Source organism: Lutra lutra, chromosome 3 (genome assembly GCF_902655055.1).
Source record: "Lutra lutra chromosome 3, mLutLut1.2, whole genome shotgun sequence".
In the NCBI taxonomy this organism is placed as follows: Eukaryota; Metazoa; Chordata; class Mammalia; order Carnivora; family Mustelidae; genus Lutra; species Lutra lutra.
The window spans coordinates 200,567,667-200,587,724 of NC_062280.1; the positions used below are offsets into that span (position 1 = coordinate 200,567,667).

The 20,058-nt window shown below is 53.9% G+C and overlaps 1 protein-coding gene across 2 annotated transcripts in view; it reads left to right on the forward strand.

Annotated features, from left to right (window-relative positions):
- The window catches only part of CUL4A (cullin 4A), a 45,478-nt gene that overhangs the window by 1,485 nt on the left and 23,935 nt on the right, over positions 1-20,058 (forward strand). Inside the window, exons 2-8 of one of the 2 annotated variants that reach the window (XM_047720474.1) lie at positions 117-228; positions 8,665-8,768; positions 14,076-14,145; positions 15,300-15,373; positions 17,902-18,064; positions 18,432-18,521; positions 19,775-19,857. In XM_047720474.1, the coding sequence (XP_047576430.1) occupies positions 117-228; positions 8,665-8,768; positions 14,076-14,145; positions 15,300-15,373; positions 17,902-18,064; positions 18,432-18,521; positions 19,775-19,857 (696 nt within the window). Of the gene's footprint in view, positions 1-112; positions 229-8,664; positions 8,769-14,075; positions 14,146-15,299; positions 15,374-17,901; positions 18,065-18,431; positions 18,522-19,774; positions 19,858-20,058 lie in introns of both variants that reach the window. The other variant, XM_047720475.1, reaches the window with a different exon arrangement.

The window sequence follows — 20,058 nt, forward strand, 5'->3', positions numbered from 1 at the left end:
CCCTGGACGGCGACAGAGCGGCGCTGGCTCCGGGAGCCCTGGTCTCGCGCGCCGGGCGCAGGGTCCCCGGAGCGGGGCGGGCGCGCGGGCTGACGGGGCGCTGCGTTCGCAGACAGACCGAGGCTGCCCGACAACTACACGCGGGACACCTGGCAGCAGCTGCACGAGGCCGTGAGGGCCATCCAGAGCCGCACGTCCATCCGCTACAACCTGGAGGAGCTCTACCAGGTGAGGCTCCGCCGGGCCCCCGGGACTGGCCGCGCTGCTCCCGCGCCGCGCGGGTGACAGGGACCGGCCGCGGGGGCGGGGGTGGTGACGCGGCCTGCGCCGAGCGGTCCTCCGTGCGTTCCCCAGTCGGCGAGAGCCAGGCCCTGGGCACCCGAGGACGTGCCTCCAGCAGGAGCCGCCGCGAGCCTGCTCCCCCCGTGGGGGCTTCTGTGTCCCGGCGCTGGCGGGGTTTACCGTGGGCTCAAGCCCCCGGGAGGGCCTCTGGAGTGACCGCCCTGCGGGAGACGGTGCGCTTCCGGCGGCGCTCGCCGCTCCCAGGTCGCGCGGGACGCTCCGTGCGTCCCTTGTGCGGTGTCCCGCGCTCGTCGCGCCGTCGCGCCGTCGTGTGCGTCGCGATCAGCCCGGCTGGGACTTGCGCGCGGATTCTGTGGCACTTCAGCAAGTTCCGTTCCTCGCCTAGACGGTCAGCAGGGGGTGTCACTTTGCAGGGTCGGCGGGTCAGCACCGCTGGCCTGGTGTCTCACCCGGAGGGGCGTCACGAGCTGGTCCGCCGGTGCTGTCGGCCTAGCTCAGCTGCGTTTCTGTGACGCCACCGTCTTTATGGGGACCGGCGTTAAATCTCTGTTCTGTCTGCCTGAAAGTGTTTGCTGTGAAAGACACGGACATTACAGCAGGGTACGAAGAGGAGAGTTAAAGCCACCTACACTCCCACCGCCCCAGGAAGGCCGCTGTGGGCAGTTGGACGGGCATCCCTCCTCTCTTGGGTTAAGTGTGTGTGAGTCTGGCTTGTCTTCCGGTGGACTTTCAGCCTGGAGCTTACGGCAGTGCGAGCTTCGTAAGGTGTGCGTTTCCGAAATAGCCGTCGCCCCGATAAAGTATGGGATACTTACGCCACTTCGAGAAGTCTGTTCCTTCTCCTGCCCCAGTCCTTACAGGTCACGGAGGTCCTTCCTGTCAGTGTGTTCCTCCCGTCCCAGAGTCCCCTCGGTGGGACCCGTATCCTGCAGTTGCTTGTGCCCGGCGTCCTCCGATCAGGGTGGTGCTGGGGAGTGTCAGGCCCTTTGAGTGGCTGTGATTGCCGGTTCGTTGCTGGGGAGACCCGGGGCCACCTTTCCCCAGGGTAACAGACACTGGGATCTCCAGTTGGGCTTATGGGCACGGCTGTTACGAGTGTCAACACCGAAGTCTCCCGTGCACACGTGTTCGCTGCTCCTAGGTAAAGACCTAGAAGTGGAGTCTCAGAGTCGTAAGCAGAGCGTGTATTTATCTTTTTAGGCCGTCATCTGTTCGCAGAATGGCTGTGCTGGTTAGTCTCTGTACCAGTGATGTGTGAGAGCACCAGTTTCCTGTGTCCTTGCTCACACTTTTTTTTTTCCAGATTTTTAAAAAGTTTAGCCACTTGAGTACATACGTAGTGGTCCTCTGCATTTTCGTATGGATTTTAGAATCTGTTTGCCTATTTCCGCAAAAACGTCTGCTAGGATTTTGATGAGGTTTGTGTCAGATCCTCCATCAGTGTAAGGAGTGCTAATGTCTCGATGGCACCGCGCCCACCAGCTGATCAGAAGGCACGGATGGGTCTGTTGAGTCTTCCTTGATTTCTAGTTGTTTTTAGTTCAGTGTATAAGCCTTGTGCCTCACCTGTGAGATTTACCCGTAAGCGTGTGATGTTCTCAGTGGTGGTTACAGGTGGTGGTGTAAGTTAGAGTTTCTGGTTCGTGCTAGTGTGTAGACGTAGGACTGTGTACGTGTCGCTCTAGTATGGTGCTCTCTTGCTAACGCTACTTCTAGTAGCTTCTTCCAGATTCCATCAGATATTTTACATAGACAGACATGCCACCTATGAGCAAAGACGGTTCCACTTCTTCCTTTCTAATCTTCATGCCTTGTGTTTCCTTCTCTTACCTCTGCTCACTGTTCAGACCCTCCAGAACGATGGTGAGTAGAAGTGGTAGAAGCCGACGTCCTTGTGGGGCTCCTGTGGGAAGAGCCTTCAGTCTTCCATCCTGGAGTATGATGTTAGGTGTGGTTTTTTCCAAAATACCCATTGTCAGATTGAGGGACCTCCTTTCTTTTCCCAGTTTGCTGAGAACTTACCAGAAGCACCTGTTGGATTTTGTTGAATTCTTCTTTGCCTGTTGAGGTGATTGTATGACTCGTTTTCTCAGCTTATCGCATTGATTGGCTTTCCAGACAATAAGACTGTCCTGCAGACCTCAGATAAATCTGACTTGGTAGCGGGGTCTTATTTTTTTATATGTTGTTGGATTCGTTTTGCTAATACTACATTCGTTTTTGAATTTGTGATCACGGAAGGTGGTGGTGTGTTTTCTCGCATTTGGTTTCAGAGGGCCAAATAGTCCCTCCTTTTACTTTTTTGTAAGAGGTTGTATAGAATTGGTATTTTTTCCTTAACTGTTTGAGAGAACTCCCAGTGGATCACTAACTGGCTCTCTTAGCGGGGAGCTCGTAAACGACACATTTCTTCAGCAGCTGTAGAGCTGTTCGGGTCACTCCTGTCTTCAGGGTCACTGATCTTCTGCAGCACGTCATCTGCCAGGACTGCCGTCTGCTGGGATTTTTGTCTCGTGCGCGTCGGCGTTCTCTCCAGATGCTCAGTTGGAATCTTTTCTGTGCCTTCCCTGTCACTGGATAACTTCCGAGCTTAGGGAATGGCCTTAGAATAGCGGTTTCAGTGTTGGTTCCAGGCCACTTTTGAGTTCTTTTTCTCCCCAGTAAGCGTTGTGTTTTCTTCTTTGCACATCGGATAATCTTTGATTGTCAGACATGTGATGGATATTTTTGTATTTCTATAAATATTCTGAGCTTCCCTGCAGACCTGGTAAATTATTTGGGAACAGTTTAATCTCTTAGTCCTGCTTCTAAGATTTGCTGGGCAGGACGAGAGCAGTATTTTGTCCAAGGCTAATTGCCCCACAACTGGGACAAACCCTTCCTGAATGAGTATTCAGTGCCTAGTATCGTGTGGTTTTCCACTCTGGCTTGTAGGAAGGTGCTATTCCTGGTCCTCTGGGCACCAGACACTGTTGTCTCTGAATCTGACAGTTTCCTCACACATAGCTCCTGGTCATCACTCTGCTGAATCCTCGAGGGGGGCTCCCTTGAGGTCTCCTCACTCATCTGCAAGCTCCTCTCTGGCTGCATCTCTTCCCTCTGGGCCCTTGTCTTGGAAACTCAAACTTCAGCTCCTGGTACCCACTCTGCAGCCTGGAAGCGGGGATATAAGAAGTTGGGTCTTATAAGTTGGGATATAAGAAGTTGCTGGGGCTTCTTTTCCTTCTCCCAGAGATCACCGTCTGTCATAGGCCAGTGTGCAGTGCTTTGAAAACGGATGCTTCTTTCTTTTTTTTTTTTTTTGGCGGGGGGTGGGGGGTGCTGCCGAAGCGGGGCAAAGGGAGGAAGAGGGAGAGAATCTTAAGCAAAGCAGACTCCATACCCAGTGCAGAGCTCAGCACTGGGCTCAGTCTCACAACCCCGAAGTCATGGCCTGAGCCCAAATCAAAAGTTGGGACACTTAACTGATGGAGCCACCCAGATGCTCCTTTTGTATATTTTGTGTGGTTTTTGATAAATTCAGGGAGAAGGGCTAATCTAGTCTCTCTATTTTGTCTTGACCAGAAGCAGGAGTCCTGTCAAACATCTAAACCCCCATAGGTTTTTAGTTTAAGAAAATACCACGCGGCGCAGGTAGAGCTGATTATTCCTCTTTTCCTTGAGACTTGACTATCTGGTATTTCTTTCCCGTCGTCGTCGTTTTCCTCAGTAGAGTGACTCCGCAGTGGCTTTTACCCAGCAGGATGTTCCGTGATGGTCTCCATAGATACTATTGTAAATGCCCTGAGTGTCCATGTGCTGTCTTAGGACCCTGAGGGCCAGAGGGTTTACCCCCCAAATGGGATCACACGTTCCATTGTGTGGGCACCGCAGGAGGGCCCAGTGGGGGTCCGTTGACTGACTTCCGAAGGGGTGTGGGCACAGGCAACTCCTGGCCACTCACAGAGACCTTCCCCACGCAGTTCAAGACAGGGCTCTGGAGTGAGCTGCTCAGATGTGTTGGAAGCCAGCGGGACAGAAATAGTAAGTGACGTTATTGTGTAGTTACTGACTGTGTGCTTTACCCTGGTCTGTGATAAAGGAGGCAGTGCACTCGACCTGTTGTTTCGAAATAAAGTCTGTTTTCTGAGGTGGTGTGGCGTATACTTTGCCGAAGACTCTCGTGTGAAAGTAATAATTCTTACTGAAGTGTGAAAGTTATTTTGGGTTTTTTTGAGGAAGTCTTCAGGATGGTTTGATGTTGATTTGTTTCTCAAAGTGGAGTCTCTTATCCTCCCATCAAGGCATCCCTTTCGCAGATAGGCCCCAGGGCATCAGCTATAGTCCACTTGTCCTTTCTTTGTCACTCTGCTTAGTGAAGACGGGAAAGTCTTCACAGGGACAATGTTTTCAATGCATAGAACTTTTTAGTCTGTTCAAAGACCTGGGGTTTAGACCTTCTAATCACTACCTGTGGGAGAAAGTTTATCTTGTGTGTCTTCTGTCTCTACGTTTTAGTCCTGCTTGTCACCGTAATGAAACAACGGAAGACCGAAGGCTGCATTTTCGAGAAGGGTTTCAGGGAAGGGCTAATGTTGATTTCTGGCAGTTTTGATGCCCAGACACAAAGCTATCATGGGGGACCTGTTGTTCTGAGGAAGGCTCTGCTGTCTCGAGTCAGACTAATGTCTCTGAAATCCTGCTGCCTGGTGATAATTCAGTGAAGGAAAATGTGGACTTAGGTATTGAATGCATTAGTAGGATGGCTCAGACAAATGCGACAGAGTGAAAAGGCCTGGACGGTAGACGCGCACAAACATCACTTGATGGCCCAATTTGAGAAAGTAACAAATTAACCAACAGTGAACTCAGTACATAAGTTATTCAAAAACAGTAAAATCTGCAAACTTCAATCTATTTGGCTTAATAGAAGGGATTTCATAGGGGCGCCTGGGGGCCCAGTCGCTTAAGTGTTTGCTGAACATCTGCCTTCAGCTCCGGTCTTGATCTCAGGATCCTCGGATCGAGCCCTGTGTCAGGCTCCCTGCCAAATAGAGAGCCTGCTTCTCCCTCTCCCTCTGCTGCTTCCCCTGATTGTGTGCTTGCTCGCTCGCTCTCTCTCTGTCAAATAATTAAATTTTTAAAAGATTTTATGTATTTATCTGACAGAGATCACAAGTAGGCAGAGAGGCAGGCAGAGAGGGGGGAAGCAGGCTTCCCGCTGACCAGGGAGCCGATGTGGGACTTGATCCCAGGACCCTGAGATCATGACCTGAGCCAAAGGCAGAGGCTTTAACCCCCTGAGCCACCCAGGCGCCCCCAAATAAATAAATATTTAAAAGAAGAAAGGATTTCGTAAGTCAGCAATCTCAGCAGTCAACAGGGCCGGTTGTTTCTGGAGGTGGCTGACGTCTGGGACTGGGAGTCTGCTGGTAAACAGCCGCACTGACCCTGGCGTTCCCCGAAGCCCTCGTGCTATGGCACTTCCCGTTCCTAATATCTCCCCTCACTTGGATCTGAGTTCTGATTGAGTTTTTACATCCTTTGCTCATTTCTTATAGGTAGAAATCTGGTGGCGTAGAGCCCTGTCGGTGCCTTCTTCCCAGGCGGTGAGCTCATCACCTTTCAGCGGGGCTGCCGTTGAGTAGGGCCCGTCTTCCAGACTGGCTACTGCTCACCGCGGGGCAGTCGCTGCTGCCTTCCGCCCTGATCTGCGCGTGCCTGTTTGTCCGAGGAGCGCTGTGCACTCTTGCTGTAAGGTGCGCTGTGCCGGGAGCCCCAGCCAGTGCACCTTTCCTTATAGGGGTTGGCCCGGGGTGTGATTTTCTCCAGGGCTGGGGGTAGTTCTCATTTTCTCTTCATCTACTTAAATAGCTCCTAGTGCCAGCCTGCTCTCACTTTTGTGATTTTTCATACTATGGCACCGTTTACTCCTTTTTCTCTCTGGTCTCAGCTTTGGTCCTCAAGGCCTTTGCGTGAAGCAGATCAGCAGCCAGAATCGCGTGCCCGCATTGTATGGCTGCCAGGCTTTCTCCCCACCCTGCAGCATGCCTTGCTGGGCATTCTGCCACCGAGGGACAAGTGTCACTTGGGGCTGAGGGCTTGGCCCTGCAAATAAACAAGCATTTGATGCTGCCCTGCTCGGCTGTCCTAACACAGACAGCAGCCTGAAGGGGTTGGGTGTGGAGGCCTGGAGGACTTAGATTAGAGAGCTGAGCTGTAGGCGGTTCAGACAAGCAGTGTCTGCGGCCTCTAAGTGGGAGCCTTTATCCTCACACAGATGCTACTTGCCCACCTCTAATCGTTGGATTAGCTAAATTCCTCTTCTCTGTTAGGACACTTGAAAAGACAAGTAGGGAACCTCAGAGGCACCTTTCCCCGTACAGGTCAGACAGAGTACTCTATAGGCCAGAGAAGGCATTCCTAAATCCAAAGTATGTTGGTTTGGGGAGGGGGCTTTCATGTGACGGCACTCCTGGACGGGGCAGAGAAGTCTGCCAGGGCCCTGCGAGTGGGGCCGCCCTCTGTGCTCCCTGTAATGTAAGACTCCAGCAGTGACTCAGCAGAGACTCGAGAAAGGACAGCACCCATGGCTAACTCGGCTCCTCTGGGTTTGCCTGTGGTTGAAGAGGCCCCCGAGTCCTCAGGTTTAAATACAGAACGAATCTGTGTGATTCAGGTGAACAGCAAGTCTGTCCAGATAGGACGAGAAACAGTGTTGGAAAACCCACAGTGACAGCCTGTCACAGCTGGAGAGAGCTGGCTTTGAGGGCACTGAGTCCTGCTTCGGGAACTAGAACATTCGTAGTGGTTCCCTTCAGTGACTTGCTGTTCCAGCTTCTCTCGATTTTTACCAAACAAAATACGTTTTATGTATTAGATTCAAAACATTTCGTGATAATTATGTTTGTGGGAATCCCCTAATGATTAACTTACTGGAGCAAAAGCATTTGTCATCAGGTTATCTTGGGTTTTTTAAGAAGGAAAAGGATAGATCTTTGAATTGTACAGACGGGACTATAAAGTGAAGAAATTGCAGAGTTTAAGAAAAATCGGGGGAGGAGGGCCTGGGTGGCTCAGTGGGTGAAGCCTCTGCCTTCGGCTCAGGTCATGGTCTCAGGGTCCTGGGATCGAGCCCCGCGTCGGGCTCTCTGCTCAGCAGGGGGCCTGCTTCCTCCTCTCGCTGCCTCTCTGCCTGCTTGTGATCTCTGTCAAATAAATAAATAAAATCTTTAAAAAAAAAAAAAGAAAAGTCGGGGGATTTCAGCACTGAATGTACATGAGGCTTTATTTCTATAGCAAGACGAATAGGGCCCTTCCTGTGGTGGTGGTGGTACCCTGATGATAAACCTGCTAAGAAAGTCGTACTTTTTATGGTCACCCGCACCCCGCTCTCTTTTAGTCTTTTGAACATGCGTTTGTTCACATCAGGGTTACTGTATTTTTCAACACAGGCTAATATGTAGCACTCTGTGTAACATTAAGTATGAGGACTATTAATGTTTTAAGTGTTACTATAGTAAATAGCTTTATAAAAACTTGTTATTTTTATTTTCTCAGGAGTACAGTTTTTCAGTTAAATTTAGATTCCAAAGTGTTTCATGGCAATGTATCCCCCATTTTTTTAAAATGGCTCAAAACTAGTCAGAAAAAATTACGTTTGCTTTTAGTATCTCCTTTGGATTAAATGAGATGCTGGTATTGTACATGGAATTCGAAAACTTTTACTGGAACTGGTGGGAATATACAAATATTTTTTGATGTGGGTAAAAAATATTTTAAGAAAAATGTTTCTGCCTAAAAAACTTGTTTCTTCATTGAGACAAACTTAAGCAAATTACTGATTTACCTTGAAGAAAGGTAAATAGGAAACGACACACCTAATCTGTGTCACCGGGGCATTTGTGATTGTTCCTTGGAACCGCCCTGCAGCCGTGCCCCCATTGGGAAGGCGGCGCAGGGTCGGGCGCTGCACCTCACACTCACACAGCAGTCCTGCGCCCTCACCTCAGACGAGTGAGTGGGAGCGCCCGGCTTTCTTTGGACGTCCCCAGGTGACGGCCTGTGTGGCCAGGTTGGGAGGTTGCTGCATGGTGGGCACCCAGACATGGTGCGGTCACACCACGTGGCTGTCAGGGGTGCTGTCACACCCGTGTTCCACATCCACTGTCGTCGCCGTTCCTGCCGAACCCTGACCGGGCCCCGGGCTTCAGACCGTCATCGCCTTACACTGGCTCCTTACTGTGTCTGTGGGTCGTGGCCGTGTGAGGGGCCGGGGCGCCTCTCTGACGGCTGTGATCTTAGTGTGTGTACACACAGGGCTTTTTAAAGACCTGATTTGTTATTCATGGTGAATAATTCACTTGTTCCTTTTGTTTTCAGGCTGTTGAAAATCTCTGTTCTCACAAAGTTTCCCCAACGCTGTACAAGCAGCTGCGCCAGGTCTGTGAAGATCACGTCCAAGCACAGATCCTCCAGTTCAGAGAATATCCTTTTTCTGGCTCATGGGTTTCTGTCTGTTACCTAAATCCTTTGAGACTGAACATTAATAGGATAAAGAACTAATGAGTGATAAAAATATATTATATGTTTATAAAAAATAAAATTTAAAAAAAAGTACAGAGCAGAAAAAAAAAAAGAACTAATGAGTATCCTTAATATTAAAACAACAACTTTTAAAATTCCCATTTATAGAACAAAACCTAACTTACGTTTCATGTGGTCTCATATAAAAGACTTTTTTTTTTTAAGTAGAATTTTTACTACTTAAATTACGTATCTGCTTAAAGCAATAGAGTGTCCATTTATTGGGTCTGGTTGAAGTATTTAGGGTAAGTTCTGGAAAGGGTCTTAATTTTATTCTGCCATCCTTTTATCTTGTTTTCTGTGATGTGTCACCAATTCCCACAGACTTGGGGACGAAAGCCAGTACCCATCTGTAGGCTCAGCTGCGTGTGTGGGGCATCACGGCTGGGCTCAGCGGGTTCTCCGCTCAGGATCTGTCTGGCTGAAAGCATGGGGCCGGCCGGTTGGGGTCTCGCCTGAAGCCACCTTGCAGGCTTGCCGCGGTGGTGGCGGAGCTCCTCTCCCTCTGTCGCGGGATGGACGCTGCTCAGCCCCTGGAGGCCGCCCCGGCTTCTCACCGCAAGGCCTCTTCTCAGGCCCCAGGGTTATTTGCTTCATCTGAGCCAGCAGGAGAGGGCCCCTCTCTGGTCTGCTGGACTGGATTGTGTGATGTAACCCTCGTGCTCAAAGCCCTCCCAGGGTCCAGAGAGGGAGTTACAGGCTGGGACACAGGGGTGGGGGTGTCTTCGAGTTTGGCTGGTGTCCAGACGCAGGGCTCCTCGGGCCTGTGTGCCTCTGCAGTCTGGCCTCAGCCCGCCCCTGCAGCTTCCGCGCACCTCCTGAGTGGGCTTTGCCCTGCTGCACCTGTCCGGGGCTGCGCTTTTCGGGGTCTCTCTCTTCGTTTGTGGTAGGTAGCCGGAACCTGTTCATTTCTGACTTTGTTTTCTAGCTAAAGGAATCTTTTCTGTCCTGTACCCTCACCTTGAGAAACGGGAGCTCTCAGAGCTTGTGGAAATCCCTCAGGGCAGCCCCCGTAGTGCTGCCGCCTGCTGACGGGGCTCAGGATTGCCCGTGGCCGTGAAGCCCTGCGGTGCAGCCTCGAGCAAGGGGTCTCTGCAGACGTGGGTGAGCAGAGTCCATTTTGATCCTCTTGGCTCGGTGTCTGTAACTACAGCTCTGCGGTATTTTCTGGCATAGCTCTGTCCTTCAGGACCACGGTGACCACACCGTTGAACCTATGGAAGATGGCCAGTGTGCACCACATCTCAAAGCCGTCTTCTGAGGGCACACAGAGGCGCCCCTCCGGCCTCAGTGCCACAGCTCAGGAGTCCCGGAGGCTGGGGACGAGTCTAGGAACCCACGTCCGGATGCTGGCGTCTGAAGGGTAGCTAGAATCCAGGCTTCCTGCGGGCCGCCAGCAGATCCCTAAGTTCTCGTTCGCAGAACGGTACACGTGAGGGAGAACTGGTGCGCTTACTCCTCACGTAGCCGGTCTCCCGGAGACTTCGTCCGGGACTGCTGGATTACCCGATGAAATCCTCCTCCCCCAGCTGACCCTGCCTCTGAGTTAAACGAACGCGTTCCTGAGTCACTCGTTGAGCAGCGCTTCCGGCCCGCCGGCGGACGGGGGAGACGATTGCCGTGCCTGCTCCGCCCTCCCGGTAGTCACAGCACAGTGACCGAGGCAAGGGGCTTGCCACGTGTCCTCGAGGCTGTGACAAACCGTGCTTATAAAAATTACCGTGTATGTCAGAGAAGAGAAAAGTTAAAATGACGCTCTGCCATCTTCTGTCTCCACTAGCGAGCGGCCCCTTGAGTTCTGAGGTGCTGAGGTGCTGGAATCGGCGGCAGGAGGGGCAGTGAAGGGAGCGGCCGGCGTGGGCGGAGCTTCCCAGAGGAGGGGACTGGAGTCGCATTGGAGAGGAGGGGCAGGGTGTAGCTGGCCAGAAGGAGTGGGCCACGAGATGCGTGCAGAGAGCGGGAGCACTGTGGCTCGACCGGCCCTGGGAGGGCTGCTGGCGTGCAGGACTGCCACTCGGCTTTGCGCCTGTGTGTGTACTCCAGAGGCCTTGGCCATCGTCTGCACATCTGAGAGCCCTCGCAGGTGTGGGAAGCGATCCAGCCACAAGACCGGTGACAAGGGAGGCCGGTGTCCGCCGACCTCCAGCTCTGGTAACAAACAGGAGGACGGAGCTTAAACCCTGGGCCGGGGAGGGGTTGGCAGGGGCAGAGGTACACATTTCGGAAACTGCATGGTGAGGAGAGGGCGGCTAGTCGTGCAGGGGAGGTGCTGTGCCTGCCGGAGGGGAGGGTGCGGGCGTGACGAGGGGCCAGTGGCGGAGCTGCCGCGGATGCCCAGACACCTGGGGCGGTCGTGTGTCGGGGTCAGCGTGTCCGGGTTTCTCCAGTCTGTGGGCCGCTCTCTGACTGAAGGGCTGCGCCTTGCTCTCGTCCACGGCCTGTAACAGGAGAAGTGCTTGGGGAGACCAGCGGCCCTCCTGTGGTTCTCAGGCGCTCGCTCATGCGTGTGATCGGTTCTGCACTTACCCACTCCCCACTCCCTTCTCCCAAACCAAGGCCGTCCCCGTGCGCGTGCCCCTCGGCCAGGTGCCGACCTAGGCGGCGGACGACGTAACGGGGGGTGACGTGCCGCGCACCAGGGCTCGGGTCACGAGGGCCTCTTCCTAAATGGCAAACCAGACTGTCCTTGGAGTCTAAGCTGCACGTCACAGCTCTGGTTAGCCGCAGGAGCACTGGCGGCCTTCCGTGGGGTGTTGGGGCTGGAATCGTGCACAGAAGCCGCGCAGCCCACAGGGCAGAAAGGTGCACAACGAGACGGCAGCTTCACGACTTCCTGTGTCTTCCTGCCCCGCGGAGGACAGCAGGCTTGGGCTTCTTTACGAAGACCCTCTGTGCTCATGCTTTCAGGGGCCTTCTGTGTGCAGGGCCCTTGCTCTGGCACGGCACCCTCTTCGTCAGCCGGAAGGGTGCAGAGCTGGAGCGTGGCCCCAGGTTCGTGCTGGGGCTCAGAGACGGGCACGGTGTGCTTTTCCTCTGTAGGCTTTGTGGACCGATGAGGGCGCGAGGGAGGCAAGAGGTGAATGGCCGAACCTGTGAACTTTGGGAACCGTTAGGCGAGAGTGTCGTTCTCTGCCCTCGGATGGGGAGACTGGGTTTGGGGGAGGGCTGTCCGTGACGAGCCACTGGCATCGTGTGGAGCGGGGCCGCTGGCCTGGTGTGTCTGCTGCCGCGGGCCAGCTCCGAGGCGCACGCTCTGTGGTCAGAGCAGAGCGCCCCGCTTTAGGAGACACGGCACACACAGACCTGATCACGTTTCTACTCCGGCCTGAGCGCTGTTTCTGGTTTCTTTCTTCTCTCCGTTTAATCTTTGCAGTCCTGGGAACATGTAGCTTTTAACGTGGTGTGTCAGCTTGTTGCCACGGGGTATTTGTTTGCTGTCTGGAGGCCGGTAGGCTGCTTAAACCCTCACTTCTGTCTGGTCCTTCTCCAGACAGGAGGGGACGGTGTCGGGAACCTGTGAAGTGCGAGCCCGCGGACCAGCCCTCTGCGCGGCTGCCTGCCGTGCGGCCCGGCGGTGCTCACGGGAGGCTCTGGTTTTCGACCCATGGAGGGCTGGAGCTCCGTGTGTGCCACCCTCGAGGCCCAGCTGACCGCTCTGTACTGTGTTCCATGGGGAGTGGCCAGGAGTTACTGACCTCTGCCAGCTGTTTAAGGAGAAGCCTCTCTCGTTGGTGAGCTCAGCACATGGGCCTCTCCCTGCCAAGGAAACCCTGTGCGGGGCTGGGTGCTGCCTGCCTAGTTACAGCGCGGGGGCTGTCCGGGCGGTCAGGTTGGCTGGTGTGTGTCTCAGCCTGGGCGGCCTCCCTGGTACCTCGGCCCTCAGCTGGTACAGACGGCCCGTGGAGATGGCCAGCGTGTGGGCCACACGGCGAGTGGCCGGTGTGCAGCCGCAGGTGCCAGAGCTGCTGGGTCCCCGCTGCAGTGGCACCTGTCTGAAAGGCGTGTGACTCTTTCTTTGTTCAAACTGTCTGCGCAAGGTTCTAATACTGTATGCCGCTGTAACTGTGGGCAGGCGTGAAATGCTTCTCTGAGAACAGCGTGTTAACCATTGAACTAGTAGTTCTTTGCTAGGACTTTGTAAAAATTCTTTAGCAAAGTCTCGAGAGAAAAGAAGTAAGATGCTTGGCCAGGACCACTGTGGTTGTGGTCAGCTCGCCTCGCTAGTGTGACGAGATGCGGGTGTGCCCGTCAGTCCCTCGGGGCACTCTTGACCTTCTGTCCCCTCCCCAAAGTCCTGGCTGAGCCCCGCCCTCCGCCAACCTCCCCGCCAGCTGAAGACACTGATGTTTGCCTGATTGGACATGTCACACACTGGCCGTGGGTTTTTTCTCCTTTACATGCTGTGGATTTACGTCTAACCTCACACCGTCTCCGAGGAAATGGAGCCCCAGGGAAGCTCATTGCTGGTCGAGTGTCCTGGAGCTAGGACCACAGGGACGGATGCCAGCGACGCAGGTCTTCCCCCCTCAGCAGCTGCAGTGCTGGTCCACAGCGACGGAACGCAGTCTGCACCACGCGGCTGGGGAGACTGAGGAGCTCGTGCGCAAAGGGGGCTTGGCGAGCCACACAGCAGCCGACACTCAGGACCCCAGCTTCGCACAAAGCTGAGACGGCCGTGCTCCAGGCGTTCAGCGCGGTTTGCTCTAGGAGCCCATAATGCGGTTTCTTTTTTCTTACAAACGCTATTTTGACCTTTCTGAGAAAATAGGTTCTAATTATCAAGCTGAGAGTGGTCCTGGTTTGGAGCAGGAATGGGATTTCCCGTCCGTTCTCACTGAGGCTCTAAGTCAGACATCAGCCACCTCCCTGTAGCTGCCGGTCCCCGGCGCCGTTAGCAGTCGGCCTGCTTCCTGTGCACCAGGGTAGCGCAGCTCACGACCTGCCCTCTGTCTGACCACCCACACCCACGAGGCCTGGGGCCAGGGTTCAGGCAGCAGGGCTCCTCGAGGAATGCGGGGAAGGCAGATGAATGCAGCCACGTTGTTCACCAGTGCGGAGTGAGATGCAGTGGTGGAGAAAACCCACATCCCTGGTCCTCTGACAACTGAGTGACGGCCGTGTTTGTGTCGGGAACGGCAGTGAAGGGGCTAAAACTGCAGTAATTAAATTGGCCAGCATTTGGCATGTTTTCCTTAGCAGATCTGCACAGACTCACTAGATAGTGTTTTATTTTTAAAGAAGATTAACACGTGCTGGCAGGATCATTGCAGACAGATGGTAAGTGCACGGACTGTCCCCACGAACCCGGCCTCAGGTGTGGGGTCTGCCCAGAGCCCGCCTCGCTGCCACTGTGCTGCCTCGTCTCCCCTGCACACACCCTCTTGATCCTGTTCACCCTCCGGTGTAGCCGAACAGAAGGGAGTCAGGGAGTGGGGAGGATGTGCCCCTTTTAATCCAGCCGTCTTTTTTCCTTTTTAATCAAAGCGTGGCCTCATCCACCTTCCCTTACCTCCCGAGGGACGGTGTGGGCCAGACCGTGGGCTGAGATAGGGAAGTTCTGTTTAGGGTGAAATGCCGCCATTCAGCTCAGTGTAGTTGAACAGCAGAGCAGAGCAGGGTGTGAGTTGCTTTTCTAGCCTGGGGCTGGCTGCTACCGCGAGCTTCAGACCAGCCTGACAGTTCAGGAATCCTGAATGGATCTCTGAAGTTTTCCTTATCCCGCTTTGTGTGTGACCGTCAAGCCCGATGAGGTTTCTACTATAACTGGAAGCCGAAGTCTTGGACTTTGTGCATGTGTTGGTTCTAATTTGGTCTTATGTATATGAGTTTCTTCGTGTGGCCTGTTTGTAAGTGGAAGCGGGACTAGTGGCTTTGCTGAGTGGATGGCATTCTTTTGTTTCCTCAGTGAGGTAAAAAGGGACAATGAATGAGCCTCTTTTCCGGCATAGGCACCTGGTAGATGGTCAGAATAGATGAACGTCTGCTGGGAAGGCTCTGGTCACAAGGCTGGTGGCTTCTATGACAGGAGAATCCCAGGGCCGTTGACGATCCTGTCCCCTCCATGCTCTGCTTGCAAAGGAGAGTCGCACACGTGTCAAGGTGATAAGGACTGATGGTTTAGGAAGCGTAAAGTGTCTCTTTAGGCCCCTGAGATTTACCACATCGGTCAAGAGATGACCAGATTTCCAAGGTATCCGTTAAGTTAAATAGTTTAAAATCTGTATAATCAGATTTTCTGGATAAAAGAGGTGAAAATTAAACCTCAAAAGAACAATTAAATATGGGGGGAAATCAGGCATGAGGGTCTTGGTGGGGAACATCGTCAGGAAACAGTTACTGTTAGATTGAGACAGCTACCGTAGTTGTGATTCAGAAGGCCTAGTCTTGGATATTTGGTAAGTGACGTAAATAAATGCTTTTCTAACTGCCAGATCATGATCAGAAGTATTTTCCTGTTTCTGGACCGCACATACGTCCTTCAGAATTCCATGCTTCCTTCTATCTGGTGAGTGTCCGGGGGCGGTCGGGCTGCCTCTGCTGCTGCCCTTCGGTCTGGTCCTTTGTGTCCGCCAGAGCCACGAGCACACACGTCCAGACCCAGCTGGACCTTAGTCCCGGGGCAGAGTCGGGCCGGGCCGCACCAGGGGAGCCCCCCCCCCCCCCGGGCCCCTGGCCGGCCTGTGCTCAGCGTCACCGTGGGGGTTGGCAGGCCAGCGTGGCAGCCCTGTGGGGAGGCCCATTTCTGTCACCAGGTGCTGCGTGTCAGGGCTGTCCAGGGCCAGCAGCACACGGCTCCCCTCTGCTGGGAGCAAGGGGCTGAGGCTCTCCGTGACCATCCAGAAGCTGGTCCAGCCAGTGGTCCAGTGAAGCTCTGAGCCTCACTTCCGAGGCTGGTGAGGTCATGACACGGGGTCCTGAAGCCCCCCCCCCCCAGGCCTCCCCACCCGCTGACCGGCCACACGCACAGAGGCCTCCTTTCAGTCTGCCTGTGCACGGTGTGGCATCTTTCAGGGATGCCGCACCGTTACCCACTTCCACACCCTGTGCAGACGTCCTCCGCTGCGCTGCCTGGCCCCGGGGTGCCCGCCACCGCCTCACAAAGCCCTGCCTGACCTGACTGGACTAGTTGCTCATGTCGTCTGTGGGCTCTTCCTGGGCTCCTCTCTGTTCCCTTTTAACCCAAGTTCTTTAAGGAACGGCTTGCTTTTCCAGTTTCCTTAGCATCCATTCCCCTGACCTGAGTCTCCCTAAGGTGTTGCTGACCCCTGCTTGCCAGAGCCCATGGATGCTTTTCGTTTTCTATTACCTGACGTCTCTGCAGCTCTGGGCACTCCTTGAAAGCCTTCCCTTGTTCGGTGCCACTGTCCCCCTTGCCTCTCTGCCCTCCCTAGCCTCTGCTCCTGTACGCGAGGCACTGGACACTCTGGGGGCCTGCAGCCTGTCAGCCCTGGGCAGAGAGAGGGGCCTTTGTTCAGAGAAACAGGGTGCTGTGCTGGGGACGCCATGAACAGCATGGCAGCTGGTGTGTGCAAGGTTCCGTCCTAAGAGGTCCAGCCCTGCCGGTATACCGAGTCTGCCGTACAGCTCTGGACGGATGATCATTTTCTCCGTTTTACAGATGGAGAAACTGAGGCAGACAGTGCCCATAATTTGCTGTTCGCAAGTTGTTGGGCTGCCTAGTCTGAACTGTTGGTTCATAAAGACAGTTCTCAACGTTATCATGTCATTAGAGACAAGAAACTCCACTTAGAGCGTAGATGACGGTGCGCCTGCTAGGACCAGACTCTCGCTGCAGGTGCGCGAGAGACGCCCCAGGCGGGGAGGGCCAGCCTCCTCTGGGGCCTGAGCTTCGCAGAATGAGCGGGAGTCCTGATGTGGCCGAGGCCGAAGGAGTTGGTACTGGAGAAGAGGAAGCCTGTGTGGAAACAGGAGCTGCTCGGGATGAGCGGTTTGTGGGGGAGGCGGGGACGCGAGGCCACAGGACGTCCTGGTCACCAATGGTCACCAATGGCGGAGATCGAGATTTTAGAAAGCAGCGTCTCGCAACAGAAAAACCGGTGGATGAGTGGACAGCGGACGCCGCGTCCGCCCCGCACGGGCAACCTGCCCGGGGTAGACGGGCTTCACGGGCAGGAGACTGGACTTCTGACCCCATTTATAGTGTGGGAAGGACAGGCGGGGACCCACAGGCAGTGCGAGCCAGGGTGGGACTCGGATTCAGACCTGGGCGCCCGGCTTGGGCCTGCACGGCTGACCCCTGCACCCACCTGCCGCGGCCAGCACATGCACAGAACTCCCAGGCCTGTGGCTCCTGCACGGACCGGGAAAAGCCTCCCGTGGTGCGCGTTGTAGGAGAGGGTCCGCAGATGGGGCTCCCTGGAACCCATGCCCCCTGCACGCTGCTCGCCGCACCCACCTCAGCTGCCTGTTGAGGAGACCTGGTGGGCCCAGGAGTTGAGTTTTGTCTGCCTGCTCAGTGCTGGACACGTAAGGGGCCCGTGGAGGTGTTTGAACAGAGCGCAGAACCTGTTCCCCCAGGGTTTCTGTGCCTGGTGACCGGCAGTTGGATTTCCTCTGGAGTTCCCCAGGTGACAAGCCGAGGAAGGATGGACTCCTAGAGTCTCGTTTCACGTTGCATTCCTCGGTGGGAAGGCCCCAGTGCTGGGGAGTGGGGGAGTTGGATGACATGCCGTGGAGAAGGAGCAGAGATGGAAAAGGGTCAGGCAGGTGCTGGGTGGGTGGAGATTCCTAAAATCCACCTCGGGAAGAAGGATGTGAGCCATGGGGTTTGTAAGATCGATGGACTTTGCGTTGACAAACCTGACACACCCGGGGAAATAGCCTTGAGAAGGAAGCAAACCAAAGCCTGCTAGACCGGCTGAAAAACGGAGATGCAGCAGAGCTGGGCTCGACACGTGGATCTGGGGTTAGATCAACACTTTGAGGATGAGAGTCACAGTGTAGCTCGTAGCTTTACCTCAGACTTCTAAAAAGTGAAACTAACGTACAGTTTTGTTTTTACTCTTCATACAGGGACATGGGATTGGAACTCTTTAGAAACCATATCATTAGCGACAAGATGGTTCAGAGTAAAAGTATCGATGGAATTCTGCTCTTAATTGAACGAGAGAGGAACGGCGAGGCGGTGGACCGCAGCCTGCTGAGAAGTCTGCTGAGTATGCTGTCTGACCTGCAGGTAATGCCCCCACCCCGGCCCCCCTACTCCCGCAGAGACAGGTGGACGCAGGAGAGGTCGAGGGCTGGATACGAAGCTCAGTTAGCCCTGTGCCACCAGCTTCAGAAAAGAGCCTTTCAGACACACACCCAGCACCCCAGGGAGAGGGCGAGGGCCTTCGGCACTCACAGAGGAGAGAGTGCGTCAGGTGGTGTGGGCTGCCCAGGTCCCTGAGCCCAGAGCCAGCCCTGCCGCCCGGATGTGGCTCTCGGGGCTGCGTGTTAGGGCAGGTCACTGCCACTGGGCTCCCTGAAGTCTTGGGTATGTCAGCACGTCCTAAGGTAGATTTCTTTCCTGTAATTGGTTAATAACTTTGGTCATTTCCTAGGTATATAAAGATTCATTTGAACTGAAATTTTTGGAAGAAACTAATTGTTTATATGCTGCAGAAGGCCAGAGATTAATGCAAGAAAGAGAGGTGAGACAAGGAAGTACTTTTGAATCGCTTTCTTTGGTTTTGTAGATGCTCGTTGAGTGTAATTTCTAAAAATTTGTCTTTCCACATAAACATTTTATTAGAATTTTCTGAAAGCCACAATCTAGCTGACATTCTCGGAACAAGCTTCATTCCTACTACAGTAAAGATTTAATTTCTTTCTTCTAACTTAGACACTTCCTTATTTATGTCCCCCACCCCAGGCAAAAAAGGCCAGTACAGTTGCTTCTGAAATGTGTAAAATGACCCAAAGTGAAGCAAGAGGATCACAGTTAAATCTGAAATAGGAAAGATGCGTCATACCCAAGTCTTGCCTTTGTGTGAGACACTGAAAAAATTATCCGGAAAACCACAGGAAAAAACATGAAATAATAATATGAACCCAAAATCTTGGTAACAGATTCAAAAGTATGAGAGCAGGGGCTGAAGGAGGCTCCTCTGGACTGTCCCCAAAGGTCCCCTGTCATTGCATAGCACAGGCCGGCTATCGGTTCTTCTTGGTTTGGAGAGGGAGTTTCACGCCCCATACCCAGCCCTGCCCTGCCACCAGGTCCGAATGCCAGAGACCCGTGTCCTGGGGCCTCTCCTGCGCCATCCCGTGAGGGCAGGAATGCCCTTTGCCCCTGAAAGCATGAAGTGCGTTGTGAGGTCTGCAGCCGGGCTATTCGGCATCCTCGAGCGAACACGCAGTCTTTCGATTCGCTTTTGCTGACCCTGTCCTCTGTGGGCCGGAGATGGGCTTGGCCTGCACCCGCCAACCCAGGGGCTGCCCTAGGGGCCTTGGTGGTGGGAGGGGGCCACCTTGTCCCCAAGTTCCACTGTGAGCAGGGCACAGCAGTGACGTGCTGTCCCGCCCCTTGTTCTAGACCTCCAGTTTACTCTCCAGAACCAAGTCCCAGGAAGGTTTCTTCTGTGCACCCACCCCTCCCACAGTACTCTTCCCGCAGTGCTCCCCCCACCGCAGTGCTCCTCCCGCTTCTGCTTCCACTTCTCCCACTCCTCTGTGTTCATATTTGGCTTGAATATATATTTTGCTTTTTTTAAAAAAACTTTTGTAAGGACCACAATGTTTTAGCTTTTTGGGTAATACCAAGAATCTTTGTGATTTAAGAAAAACCTTTGTTTTTCTTTGTTCTTTTCTTTGTTTGTTTTTCTTTGTTTGTTCTTTGTTTGTTTTTCTTTGTTCTTGGTTCTTTTTCTTTGTTACTGACATGCTTAAATGTTGTGTTTGGAAGGTTCCAGAGTATCTTAACCATGTAAGTAAGCGCTTAGAGGAAGAAGGAGACCGAGTGATCACGTATTTAGACCACAGCACACAGTGAGTACTGCTCATCTTCTCGGTTCCTTCTCGGTTCCTGCGGCCGGACCGCAGCGAGCCCCTCCCCGGGCTGGCGTACAGTAGGCTGAGGGTGATTGTGTTGTTCACGTGTTCTGCTTGTGTTACCTGTGACCATTCCATGCTTGTGAGTTTCGACAGGTGCTGCGTCATGAGATTTCGCCCAAACGGAGCACCTCGGGC